General features: G+C 27.7%; 1 protein-coding gene across 3 annotated transcripts in view; it reads right to left on the bottom strand.

Annotated features, from left to right (window-relative positions):
- Positions 1-14,772, bottom strand: part of LOC101239166 (uncharacterized) — a 111,808-nt gene that overhangs the window by 13,357 nt on the left and 83,679 nt on the right. For all 3 annotated transcript variants that reach the window (XM_065810029.1, XM_065810028.1, XM_065810030.1), the window contains one exon: positions 1,542-1,646. In XM_065810029.1, the coding sequence (XP_065666101.1) occupies positions 1,542-1,646 (105 nt within the window). The remainder of the gene's footprint in view (positions 1-1,541; positions 1,647-14,772) is intronic.

Here is a 14,772-nt window from a genome sequence, read left to right as displayed (position 1 = left end):
TTTCCAATCACATTTCTAACATCGTTCTCTTTTAGATGCTCCATGTTTATTTGAATTAATTATTTAAACTCAATTTTGCCACAAAATGAAACTGTTGTTGTTGACCGATTAAATTTAAAAATTTCGAATCGAAAATTCGAAATTTAGAACAATTTGTGTACATTTGAAATCAGTCCGGATTTTTTGTGAACAAACGTTATTATATAAAAGTAAATAAATATAAGATTTTGACTTAATTGGTGTAAAAAAAATACCACCTTCATGCTGCCCATTTTGGTCTGCTACTCTAAGCTTGTGCTTATTTTGCTTATAGGTTCCAGGACTGCGTATACTATAGATAATACTAATGTTAAAACCCTAATGTTTTGCCACAAAGCACTGCCAAAGAGCATTTATTTTTGTCTTAATAAAAAGTCAGCATTTTTTTATTGGAGCTTGCAGTAGGTGGAGAATTTTAACGCAAACAAAACTCACTGCATTACTGCTAGCAATTATTGTAATATTGTTGAAAATCTAAGTTGTTGAAAATTTAAGTTGTTGAAAACTTGTTGAAAATCGAAGTTGTTGAAAAATTGTTGAAAATCAAAGTTGTTGAAAAATTGTTGAAAATCAAAGTTGTTGAAAAATTTAAAAATAGCAACACTTTTACTGAGTACTCTACTTTACAACTCAGATATTTTTTCACAACTATCCTCTCAAGAAAGTCATATATACTGTTTCAAAGTTAACATCTGCTAATGTTATTTTCGTTTATTTTAATTGACATTACCTTACACCTTATTCTATTCTCTACCTCTTTAAATCTCTTATTTATCCTTGTATGGAATACTTTTTCATATTTGAACTGGTTCTTTTAATGAGATCTTTCCTCTTTTAGACAAGGTCCAAAAATGCATTTTAAAAGCTGCTGGACCTGCTTTAACTAACAAACTTGAGCTTCTGTCCTACAGTTTTAAGGTTGTATTTTTTTCTTTTTTTCTACAAATGATACCATGGTTGCTGCTTGAGTGAACTATTTTCTTTGCTTTCTGTTACCTTCCAATTTATTTAGTAGTTGTTTGCAGCCTTGTTGTGAGTGAATTTGTCGCTTAAAAAAAAAGCGACAACAATTCTTTTGTTTAGATTAATATTGCATCTATAAAATTTATGACCTAAACTCTGTCAGAGCCAAGTTACATATCAAAAATTTTTTTGAAGTATCAATTTTGCTCTTTGTTTATTAAATTCAATCAGAAAATTATTTTTTTTCATAGATAAACCATTATCTTATGCAAAAATTGATTGCTTGCCAAAAAGCTGCTTAGAAAAGCTGACATGAACTTTATGAACACTATAAAAATACTTTACAACATAAAATAAAAAAATGTTCAGTGGAAGGTGAAGAGATTTCTATAACAATTTTTTCATTATTATTTTTTGATATTTTTAGTGTAATTGATAAATAGATTTGCAATACAATAAATTTTTATTTTATAATGAACTTCCCCTAAAAACTCAAGTAACATAATTTTATATGTATAATAATTGTAAAAACAACTCACAGAATTATTCATGCAATGAATTGCTGTAAACAGTAATGATGGCATTCTAACTACAGGCTGATTACGAAGCATAGGTATGCTCTCCCAAGGCAACCGTTGAAGATCCTTAAAAAAAAAAAAAAACAATAAAAAAAAATTTAATAGATGCAAAAAATAAAAATTATTTTTTGCATCTATTAAAAAATAGATGCAAAAAATATGATAAAGTCAAAAAACAAGCTATAAGCTGAAACATTTGAAACATCACTTATTTCATTTGAATTTAATTCTGATAAATTTCTTTGAAATTTATTATCAAAAAATCAAAACTTTAAACTATAATAATGACAAATTATAGATAATAAATTTTTATTTGAAACTTAATAAATTTAAAAAAATTTTAACATAAAGAAAATTTGAGAAAAAAAAACAACCTAATTATTCCATTTTATATAAGGAATAATTAGTTCTTTACAACTTTGTCCTTTCCGTAACCGGAAAAAAGTGAAAAAGTTTCCATAACCGAAACTTTTTCAATTCATCTGTAATGCACAATTATTTACTTATAAAACTCTCTACATACTGATATTCAATTATCTGCAAGTCCACTGAAAATACCATACTCTTGCTCTTGATGCTTCTTCTGATTCACCAACTGATCCTATTATATCTCCAAGATATTAAAACTTACCAACACACTCTATTTTTCCACTACTTTAATTTTATTCCCCATTTTAACTTCTCTTCATTCAACTTCAGTACATTTTTTTTGTACTTACTTTTAAAAACCAACAATATAAGAAGCACCTTGTAAACCCATTATTTGCAAAATGTACAAACAATATAGTTTGCTCTAAATACTTACCTACACACTAAACACGGCTGGTATTTCTGAATTTTCAACTTGCTCATTCATTTTTAATGCATTACCTTTTATTTTATATTAATATTTATTATTATACTTTTTTAAATTTGCCTTACAATAACTATCTCATCTATTGATTTATGTTCCAAATTTTTCATACCAATATTTTGGTTGAATGAATCTTATTGCTTTCAACTCGTGCAAAATACTGCTGTTATTATGTCTTATATACATATTTTGATTTTATTAAAAAAAAAAAAGAAGAAAAAAATAATACTAATGAAAATACATTATATAAGAATACTAAAATCACTATAAGAAGAATCATTAGGATAAATTAAATTTTTATTTTATGATCAAAAAAAAAAAAAAATTATGTCGTTCGATGCTTTCAGTTTTTAACAAAGAATATATAATAAAAATAGAAAACACAACCTATATATTTTATAACCTATATATTTTATCTTTTAACTCCTTAAGGACCAGGCCCGAGATATCTCGGGTCATGCTATATGGTCCAAAAAAACCGAACCTGAGATAACTCGGGCGGTCACATATTTTACGTTTTATTATGTATTAGCCCGAAATAATTTGTGGAAATAATCTTATAACAATATTATTATATTAAATCAACTAAGAATCAATCAAATTAATAATATTTAGATTTATAACAGACTTTTTTTTATTTTTTAATATATCAATATCTAAGTTCTAAGCATAAAAAAAAAAATTGATTTTTTTGGTGCATTCATTTGAAAAAATATCGGTCCTTAAGGGTTTTAAAAAAAACTCCTTTTTTTGAAAGCTACAATGTTTAATTGTAAATATTATAAAATTTTTTTCAATGTAAAAGTTATCAAATTTTTTTACTTATCATCTCGTCTGTTATCAGCTAGTAGTAACTTTCAACAATCGATAAATAAGAATTAAAAAAATAGTTATTTTTATAGTTCATAGCTTCATAGTAATAGTTTCATAGTTTTGTAGACTTTTAGTCTTTTTTAGAATTAATTTTAAGTTTTTAAGTAACCTTACTATGCAAAGCCTTAAAGTTAAAGTCTAGTTAACACTTTATACAAAAAGTAATTAAACAAAGAACTTAAAAAAAAAAAACTTATTTTCAAACATTTTGATTTCAACAATTGTAAACAAAATAAAATCATAACCATTTTATAAAAACTAGAACTCTGAACTCCTTGCTTCCTTATGGTCAACAAGTATTTTAACTTTCTAAATTTAACAAGCTATATGCAAAAATATTTCAAAATAAAAACTATTGTAAATGATCTGACCAATTCTCATATTGGGCTTATATTTTGCATTTTATGATTTTAGAGGTATCATTTATCATAATTAATTAAATTAGTCAACAGTGTTGTACCAACCTTACCCTTAAGCTTTATTTAAATATACACATTACATTAAAGAAAACCAAATTAAAAAATAAATTCCTAATATGATATTATACCTTAATATTTACACAAATACAAAAAAAAAATCTTAAACTGTTTTGAAATATTTTAACCTATATACTATAATATATAATGCTTAAAATATATATAATGCTATAAAACTTAATCTTATAAGAAATTATACTTTCATTAAAAAGAAATAACACTTTAGCAAGTGGAGTTTTTAAAATTTAGTAGCAAATTAACACCTTTGCAATAATGATTTTGTTTGTTTTTATTAAAAAAAAACATCTTCACTTTCAACAAGGCTACAAGTCTTGTTGAATATTAAAAAAACATCTTCACTTTCAACAAGGCTTGTTGAATAGGTAGCGGGTCATTAAAGCGAAAAGTTTAAAAGCGAAAAAAGTTAAAGCAAACTTTTCTTTTGTTCTTTTTTTTTCAATAATACAGCCTGGTTTCCTCTTTATTTTTAAAACTTTGCATTTGAAAAACTTTCTTTTAATAATTAAACAAATATTTTATGAACAATTTTATATTATTAATTTTACTACTTTAAGAATATTAAATATATAAAAAAGTTTGTTTTTATTAAAACTTTTTTCTAATATTTAAAGTTTGCTAATATAAACCAGTAACTTTTTTGCTTTAACAACCCTGAACCATTGAAAGTGAAGTAGTTCTAGTGGTTCTATTAGAGTTAAAGTGAGACTTAATTGAATAACAAGTAACATAAGAATGAATTTTAGTAAATGGTATGATAGATGCTAGATTTTTAGAGCAATGCCCATTATTTTATTTATAAAAAAAAGAAAGAGAAGCAACATTACGACAATGTGACAATGGTTAAAGGTTGGCTGCAGGAGCATTTCCAATGTTTATAATGCATTTTTGCACCTTGTCTATAAGAGAAAGGGCATCATTCAAAGATCAACCCCAGATATGGCAACAGTATTCCATACAAGGACAGATTTGAGATTTTTTGAGATAAAGAATAGAATCCTGAGTAAGAAAGTGCCAAGCAAGATAAAGATGCAACCTTAGCAGACGCTAAATTTGCAATCAATTTGATATATGGTTTCCAAGAAAGATCAGAAGTAAGAGTTAATCCTAGAAGAGGAAGGGAAAATGACTCATCTAGAGTCCTTACCATTCATAAATATAGGAAGATCTAGATTATTGCGACAGCAATTAGTTGAAAAAAATTGAGTTTTATCTGAAATAAAGTTCACCAGCCACTGAGAGCCTCATGTTGTAGCAGAAGTGAGATGCTTTTCAAGCTCAAATGCCACTCTAAACAGTCAGAGAGTGTTGACTTCTTATTACGACAAGAATAAATGGTAGTATCATCAGCCAACAATGTCACCTATGATATGAGAACTTCTGGAAGATTGTTAATTATTGTAAATTGAAAAAAGCATGAGGACAAGGAAAGAACCTTGAGGAACCCCTGAAGTTACAGGAAATGAAAAAGAGTGCTGTCCATCGAGGACATCTTTTATGCTACAATTGAAAAGGAAGGGTTTAATAGTAAGATTTTACCTGATGCATCTCTAATCTAAATACATCTACTTAATGCACGATAAAACCTATTAGTTATTATTACTATTTAAAACCTTGCTTATGATAGGAAGAAGTGTTGTCCAGACCACAAGCTGTAGAATAGTCTATGCAGGAAATCACTTTAGATACAGTAGTTGGAGTGATACGAATGTCAAGCAATAAATCAAGCAATGAATCAACCTGTTTGTCGGCTATATCAGGTAAGGTGTGATTAGTGGCATCAAGAGATGAGACAATTCAGCTTTGTCTTTAGGTGAGGTTTCAAAATCTGAATCATGCAAGAGAGGTGGAATAACAGATTAGCCCTAACTATAGACACTGTTAATAATTCTCAGGAGCCTATTTTTTTAAAAAGTCTCAGGAGCCTAATTTTTGAGATGAAACACAAGATTTATTAACCTCAGAATAAAGGGCTTTGGCATTGGACAAAACCTTTTTACAATGGTTTCTAGCAATAGTAAACAGAGGACTGTTTTCTAAAGAATTGTTTTGGCAATAGATATGGAAGTAATGGTTACGATTTGAAATTGCAGCAGCACAATAAGAGGAAATTTAAAGAAGAGTGAGGCTTGACTTGGAATTGTCGAGAGGGAATAAAAGATTCCAAGCCAGCCTAAATCCAAGAAGTTATAAAAGAAGCACATATGTCAGCAGGGAGATAAAAGATATCAACCCAATAAAGATATAGAAAAAAGAGAAAGGTGACAATGTGAAGTGGTGCTAAATGAAAGCACATAAAAGAATAGTCTGTGGATTCAAACCTAGTCTTTTGATAAATGGGTGATATCTTACGAATGTAAAGGATCAGACCAAGCATGTGACTATTGGATTCTTTACAAGTTAAAGAAGGATAACCATCAACACTAGGGTCATAAGATGAGACAGCTGAAGTCAAATTAGTCTCAAAAAGTGCAAGTAGGTCTGGTGAACTTTGCAAAAGATAAAACTCAACAGAAGTAAAGTTACTTTGAAGACCACCAATATTAGTAAATGATAGATTAAAAGAACTTAGTGATGACAATGGTTTTTTGTGTTTTATAGTTTTTGATACTTTAGTCATTTTTTAAATTGGTTAAAGAACTTGACTCAAAGCACAGATAGTACTCCTTACACTATCTAACAGTCCAAGATATTGCCTCATTATTATTAATAAACCCTAAGTTGTAACAAAGAGCTCCAAATGAGACCTCAACAATGCACACCCAAAGTAAGAATAAGGACACCATCCATGCGCAAAATGACATAAATAAAAATGCAAAAGCTGATTTGACATTATCAATAATGCTGTACTTTATCCTGCTGCTCATTCGTGCTCATTTGGTTTCAACTTTTTAAACAAACGCAAAGAATGGAGAAGAATAGTTGAACAGAACTTTTTTTGTTTTTATTTTAATGTGAATCTTTGGCTAAATTTTGTTAGATATTAAATTATTGTTATATATTTAAAGTGGGAATATTTTTTTATGTTATTTATGTAACTTTGTTGAGTTGTTCAACTTTTTGAACTGTTGCTTGTTTTATACCTTGGACTATAGTTCAATTTTGCATTTATTGTGAGCAACTACAGTCTAAATTCAAAGTTTTATTGAAGAAAATAATGTAGGCTGTTATTTTTTATTTTTCTTATATCTTATTATTTTCTAATGTCTTACTAAGTAAGTTCAAGGTTTGACCAGCAAAGCTGTGTTCTAAATTTATTTAACACATTACTTTAAGTATTTGTCACCATGCCTTGCTATTTATTTGCAAACTATAAAAATTTTATACTTTAAAACTTTTATACACAAATATAATAGTTTATTTAAAAAATCTTTTATATACGATTATTTGTCTATTACATAAAACTGATCAATCAATATATATTAATCAATCAATATATTTCTGAAATAGTTATTAAACTTAATGTATCTTACAAACAGTATATGTACTTAATGTATCTTACAAATAGTACATGTACTCAATGTATCTTACAAATAGTACATGTACTTAATGTATCTTACAAATAGTACATGTACTTAATGTATCTTAAGTAACAACCTTGCTAAAAAAGTATTTATTTTACTTTTAAACTCTGAAAAGTGTAATAGCAAAAATTTGTATCATTAAAATTTATAAAAGCATTGCATTATATACTTGTCATGACATAATGATATTGTTCTAATGTGTATAAATGTTCCATTTATTTACATTGGAACTAAGACTTATTATGAATACCATAAAAATATGGATAATAGTACAGAATAACATGAATATTATGTTTATTTAATAAAAAAAAATTAAAGTGTGCTGTTAGAAATTGATGTGTGATGTAAGAAATTGAAGTGTGATGTTAGAAATTAAAGTGTGATGTTAGAAATTAAAGTGTGCTGTTAGAAATTAAAGTGTATAAATTTTTTTTTTTTTAATTTAGATAAATTTAACAGTAAATTATTGGAGTAAAATTATTAAAGTAAAATTTATTTAACTAGATTTTTTTAATTAGAAGGATCATATATGTCTAATTAAATTTTATCTTATTTTGTTAACAAACAAAATAAAATTTGCTTTGTTTACTAGTAAAATATAGTTTTAATTTTACTAAATTAAAATTTATTTATGGATAATTAGCTAACAGTTAAAAAAACTTCATTCATTGGAAATAAGGTAAGAATTAGCTTTATTTTCTGGCCATATTACAATGTTTGCTTTCATTGTTGATGCTATTGATGAAATATGTGTAATAGTTTATTATTTTTGCAGTTGGTGTCTTTTCTTTCAGACTTTGACTATTTTTAATCTCCAAAATAATATTCTCTAATAGTTATTATGATTATTAGTCTATTTTTATGAGAACTTGAAAAATCGTATTTATTACTAGCACGTGTTGGGTTTATTGTTTATTATTATAGGAACCTCCTAAGCTTATTTACAAATCTTTTGATACCACAGTCAACAATGATTTGAATTATGTCTTATCAGGTAGCATTGCAAAAATGTTACAACTCTTGTTGCAAAAGATGTTTTTAAAAAATCAAACCAACATTGTGCTACTATTTAATATCATTTATATAAATATTTAATGATGTTTATTTTTACTTCAATATTTTTTTAATGAAAAGTAAATCAAGTGCACAGAAAAAAACTTAGAAATACAAATTAAGATTACCTAGCAAACTCACAGCATTAATACAAAAAAATAAAGCTTTTAATAAAAACATACAAATTTTAAAAAATTGAGCAAAGCTAAACTAACATCCACATTATCCCCAGACTTCTACAATATTATAAAGTGTATTATAAAGGATTGTTTTAACAGTTTAAAATTATATATATATATATATATATATCTATATCTCTATATATATATACAGCGTGGAAAATAACGGGCGGTCAACGGTCACTGACCACCCGAAATGACTGAAATTGCTATTTTGACCTCTCAAAACGAATACTTTTCGGTCAAGGTTGACTGGTTGAAAAAAAAAAAGAGTTATATAACGTTTGACAAATTATCAGGATGTCTTTGAAAATGCATATACCAAAATTTCATAAAATGTAAACCTTTGAAAAAAGCTTCTAAAATAATTTTATAGTTTGTACGCTACTTTAAAATCCCTTTGTTTGTGAGTATTATAAATGACTTAAATTATTAATTTTTTTTGCTTCACTTATCAAGACTAATTTCATTTTACTGGTGGTGAAATCCATAACTGCTTTTTTCATAAATGATTGAAGTTCTTATTTTATCATTGTTTTAATAATAATATAATATTAACTAAGAACATTTTTTTATTCCTACATTTTATTTAAATTTTCTTTATATAATTTTATTTATTTTTCTAATAACCTTTTGCTTTTAATTGCAATGAAAAAATGCCTTTATTTTTTATTTTTAATTTAATTTATCCGTAGTCAATAAAACTTACAAATTACCGACTAAGAGCCGCACACTAAGCCCCTCTGTGATGAAAATAAATTTTTTAGATTTCAATTAGTTAAGACTCCGGAAAAAAGAAGGTTCGTATTTGAAATTGTCGAGGTTCTTTGTGTTCACCGCATTTTGGGTCAAAAGAAATTGTTTCTTTATGAGGAGTTTTGAACAAGTTGTCATTTGAGTTGCTTTGTGTGTCCACGCGGTTGAAGACTCTACTTTAAAGACTCTTTGTTAGGTTGATGCTGAGTGACTGAGAAGTTAACTTTATTATTTAGATAAATTTAAAATTACCAAATGCGCAATTGCTTTTTTTTCTACTATTGAAATCTTAAAAATATATTTATTGTAATATAAAGTTTCGTTTTAAGTAACATAAATAATTTCGATAGTATTTCATAAAACGATTTTCATGATTTTATTAAATATTAGTTCAGCATCTGCCGGCGAGAGGCATTAACATTATTATCAACTAATTAAAATTAGCAGTTTATAAAATGATTTTAAATGAAAATGAATGAAAGATATAAAATGATACAAATGAGATATAAAATGTGCAATCATTTTTCTTTTTCAACGCCGGTAACGATTGAAGTTCTTATTTAATTATCATTTAAAATTAATGTAACTAAGAACATTTTTTCCTTCTTTTTCATTTATTTTTCTCGTAACCTTTTCCTGCAATTTCTGAAGTCGTAGCAACAAATAAGTTATTTAAAAAAAAATTTCAAATTAACAATTGCGAATTTGCACATTTTTTATATTATTAAATTGTAAGAGAATCGTCAAACATCAACACTTCAAAATGGAGGTGACTAATAAGAGACAAACAACACTTTCATTTTTAACACAAGCAGGATCGGAATTAAAACCACCTGTTGAAATGAAGAAAAAACTCAATAGTAGAAAATTACAGCTATCAACAGCTCAAAAATGGGTAAACACTACTCTTGCAAAATATAATGCTAATGATTGGCTAGTGATATTAAATAATGGAAATTATGTTACACCATTAAAATGTACTGTATGTCGTCAGTATGCTAAACAAATTGATATTTATAAAGGGTATATGCTGGAATGAGGAAGCAATAAAGGTAGTTGTAGGATACAGCACGGTGCCGCAGTTGATCGTGCAAATGGTTTGCAACGTCAAAGAGTCTACGAATTAGCAATGAAAAGTAAAGGAATGGATGTAAGCGAACGAAATGATAAATTAAGCAACCTGCAGAAAGAAATGCAGCAAACTGATATTTTATCGAGCCTGAAAACCATGACAATGAAAGAATTAAATTTAACAAGATAAAAATTTGAGGTAGCATACTTTATTGCCAAAGAAGAGCTTCCGCTTAGCGTATACCCTAAAATACTACGTTTGGAAGAAAATCATGGTGTAGAGTTTGGCCAAACGTATAGAAATAAAATAACTTTTATTGATTACCTTGAAACTTTTATTGATTACCTTGGATTGAGTTTGTCAAATATTCTCAGAAATAAATTAAAAACACAAAATTACTTCAGTATTTTAATTGATGGATCAACAGATGTATCTGTAATTGAAAAAGAAACTATATTTATTATCAGTTTCGATCCTACTCCAATAGGAAAGACCGAGATGAGCGTTGAGTGTTCTTTTCTTTCTATTTCTGATCTTCAATATGGAACATCTGAAGGAGTTTTCAATATAATCAGTCATTCCCTTGAATCAGAAGGTATCAAATTTTTTTGAAACTAAATTAGTTTTGGTGCTGATGGCGCAGCTGTAAATAGAGGAAGTAGGACAAGTGTAAATGTATTACTTCAGAGAGAAATTCCATGGATAACTTTTAATTGGTATGTTGCACTTTGCCTTGAGTTAACGTTAAAAGATAAATTTGCAGAAATAAAAGCGTTTAATGATGTCAATAACATCATTTTGAAAATGTATAACATTTATAAAATATCCCCCAAAATGTTACAACAATTAGGAAAGCTTCTTGCTACCCTTAAAGAGGGTAATTCATTTGAAATTGCAGGTATTTGCCCCAAAAATCAGTTATATTGGGATTTTTTTTTCAATTTTATCTATAAAAAATACTTTATAAAATAATATACTTTATAACATGATTGTTTTTTTATACAACAAACGTTCTTTATAAAACAGTGTTTTGAGCAATAAAAACTTTTTATAAAAGAAAATACTTTGCAAAGTTGAAAGGGTATCATCAGAAATGGAATCATGGAAGAATACCTCTTTATTTAGCATTACTCATAGAAGTTTTATCACCAGCAAAATTGTCATCTTTATCTTTTCAAAACAACGAAATTGATTCCGTAGCACTGGGAGTGTAAATAATATGTTAGATGCTTGGCATAACTTAGTTGATTAGACTGTCAAATATTTGGCACTAGATAAAACTGAGTACTGTTAAGTATGGTATCAAATTTTTTCAAGTTCTATGAAAAAAGATTTTTTGTTCAGTTCTACTTCTTGTTGAATTGTTGTTTGTATTGCCTGTTTCAAATGGAAAGGTTGAGCGTTTTTTTCTCTTATAGATAGAATTAAAACTGACAAAAGTAATCGCTTAACTGAAAACGGCTAAATAATTTAATTCGGGTGTGCACTGATGAAACAAATAGTGAAGAATTTGGTGTGAATCCTGGCATTGAATTATAGGCTGAAGATACATTGCGAAGGCCTACACAAGAAAGTCTAAAAATTTATTCAAAAAAAGCAAAAAAAACCTATAAAAACATTAATTGATTTAATTAATTAATTGATTAATTGAATCGTCTTTCGACGAGTCTTTAGATTTAAAATCATCTTTCGATGAAACTTTGGATAATGAATCAGATGAAACGTATTTAAAAAAAAACATTTTTAAGTTACATAAAACTTTGTTTTTTGTAACTTACCCAATTATTATAGTAGTATTACATAAAACGATACTTGATTAAGTATTCAGTTTAAATTATTTTGATATAATATAAAAACGTTAATTTTTTATTTTTAAAAAACAGAATACAAATAAGGAATATGAGTTCATTCAATTAAAGAATCAAGTTATTTTTTTATTTTAAAATTTTCGTCATGCAGAATAACTACTACGATGAAAGTTTAAACCAAAAAAAAACTTCAAGTTTTGACCGCCCAAAAAAAAACAATTGACTGTCAATTTTATGTATTAGCCGGTCAGTTTGACCGCTCGACTTTGATTTTTTATTTTCCACGCTGTATATATATATATATATATATATATATATATATATATATATATATATATATATATATATATATATATATATATATATATATATATATATGAGACCATCAGCTTCAAAACCAGCCCTTTGACATTTTTTTCGATTTTGAATGAAGCGTGCCAAATGTTTCATTATGCACTATATTGAAAAATAAAAAAAATGGTGCATAACCAGTTCAATCCTATAGTTTTTAACATGTAAAGTTCAGCAAATGGTGCAAAACCGGCTCTTTTTGTTTGCGCAGCTGCTTCAAAACCAGTTTATTATTTCAGCCAATAGGAAAGCACTTATCATACCACGTGATCATATCATACCACGTGATCACAACAGCTGATATTGAAAATTCTTTCGTTTTTAATGCTTTTATTCTCAGGAAATTGCAAATTCTTCGTGATTTGTCATGTAATTAATAAAAAAAGTAGAAAATATTTATGAAATATTAATTAACTAAACATTTTTAGTCTTTTTGCGATGGAAAACGATCGAAAAGTAAAAAAAACAAGCAGACTGCAGTCACGCAAACGCGTGGCAGACCCCAAAAACACAAAACGAGCAAGGGAGAAGAAAGCTAGGTATGCATTACTGATGAAGTTTAGTTGTAAATTATGAAAACTATGATGTAACTATGTTTATTAACTTTTATTTTTCTGCAGGTATTCAAAGAAGAGTTCACCAAAAATCCCTTCATGCAAGCACAAATTGGGTGCTTTCCAATGTCACTGCCTGTCACAGAGTGATGTCACCACTTTCAATGAGCAATTTTATCAAACAAGTAAGAAAATGGACCAGGACAACTTCTTTTTGAAGCATTGTTCATCCCTACAGCCAAAACATGTTAAAGGTGAATCAAATAGGAAAAGAGAATTTACTGTAAAATATTTTGTTACAAAGGCTGTCTCTTCCTCTATAAGAATACCAGTTTGTAGGAGAACATTTTTAGGAATATTAGACATAAAACTTAGACTGCTCTGAGTTATCAGTAGATATCACAAATCTGGTACTTCAGCCAAATAAAGTAGAGGTGGAGACAGGAAAGCAGAGAAACTTGTTGAGAAAAAAGAGAAAGTAAATAAATTCATAGAATCATTTCAAGTTAGTGAAAAGCACTAACTTGAAATGATTCTATGATATCAAAAATACAAAAGATCTCTAAGCCAGAGAAAAAATAATTTTAAAATTAAACATCCATTGCCAAAGAGCTGATGCTTATTTTGACAAGCTGAGAGAAGAATGTGATGACCTTGTTACCCTCTCATTTGATTGTGAGAAGACCCAAGCCTTACCTAAACTATCAGATCAAGCTGCATAATATAGGAGGCAGCTCAATTTTTATAATTATACAATTGTAAAAGGGAGCTCTCATAATACACTTAACAAAGAAAATATTGCTTCTCACTATTGGATAGAGGGGGAGCAATCTAAGGGATCAAATGAAATTGCATCTGCTTTTTACTTTTCTCTGAATAATTTAAGCATGTCTAGCAACATAAAAAGAGTCAGATTGTGCTGTGATGGATGCCCTAGGCAATATAAGAATACAGTAATGATTTGTATGATCAGTTATTGGCTCCACAATAAAGCTCCGCCTCATATTCAAACAGTGGAACTGGATTTCCCAGTGACAGGTCACTCCTTTATCCCACCAGATAGGGTGTTTGGCACCATTGAAAAAGTCATCAATAAAAAGGAGATCATTGTTAGCCCCAAAGAGTATGTGGAGGTCATTGAAAAACATTATGCAGTTTTCCACTTAGGAGAAGATTATGAATTTTTTGATTGGAAAAGTTATTTGAAAACAATTCTAAGAAATAATGTTTCTTGGTTTTTCAAAATAGCTAGTTGTAAAAGAATCATTGTGTTAAAAAGACCAAGAATTATTGAGGTGAGAGGTGAACCTTTTTATACAGTAGAAGTTAATGCTTTTAAGTCATTGACCAAGAAAGGTAAAACTTTTAATTAAATTAATTTACCAATCATTCATTCACAAATTAAAATTAACCCAAAGAAAATGAAAGATGTAGAAAAGTTATTGAACTCTCATTATGGAGTTGATGAGAGACAAGATCAAAATCTTGATTTTACTATAAAATCATACCTAATGAGGAAATAGATGGCATTGACTCTGATCAGGACAGTGAATCAGAAGAAAATAATGAGCTGTGCTGTGGTGAAGATGGATCATCTGATGTTGATGATGTTGATGTTAGGATTTAGTAATTTAAATTTTGTGAATTTGAAACTATTTTATTGTAAAGAATATTT

The sequence above is a fragment of the Hydra vulgaris genome, chromosome 11 (assembly GCF_038396675.1).
Source record: "Hydra vulgaris chromosome 11, alternate assembly HydraT2T_AEP".
In the NCBI taxonomy this organism is placed as follows: Eukaryota; Metazoa; Cnidaria; class Hydrozoa; order Anthoathecata; family Hydridae; genus Hydra; species Hydra vulgaris.
Note: the sequence above shows the minus strand (reverse complement) of the source record. Positions and strands in the feature narration are given on the sequence as shown.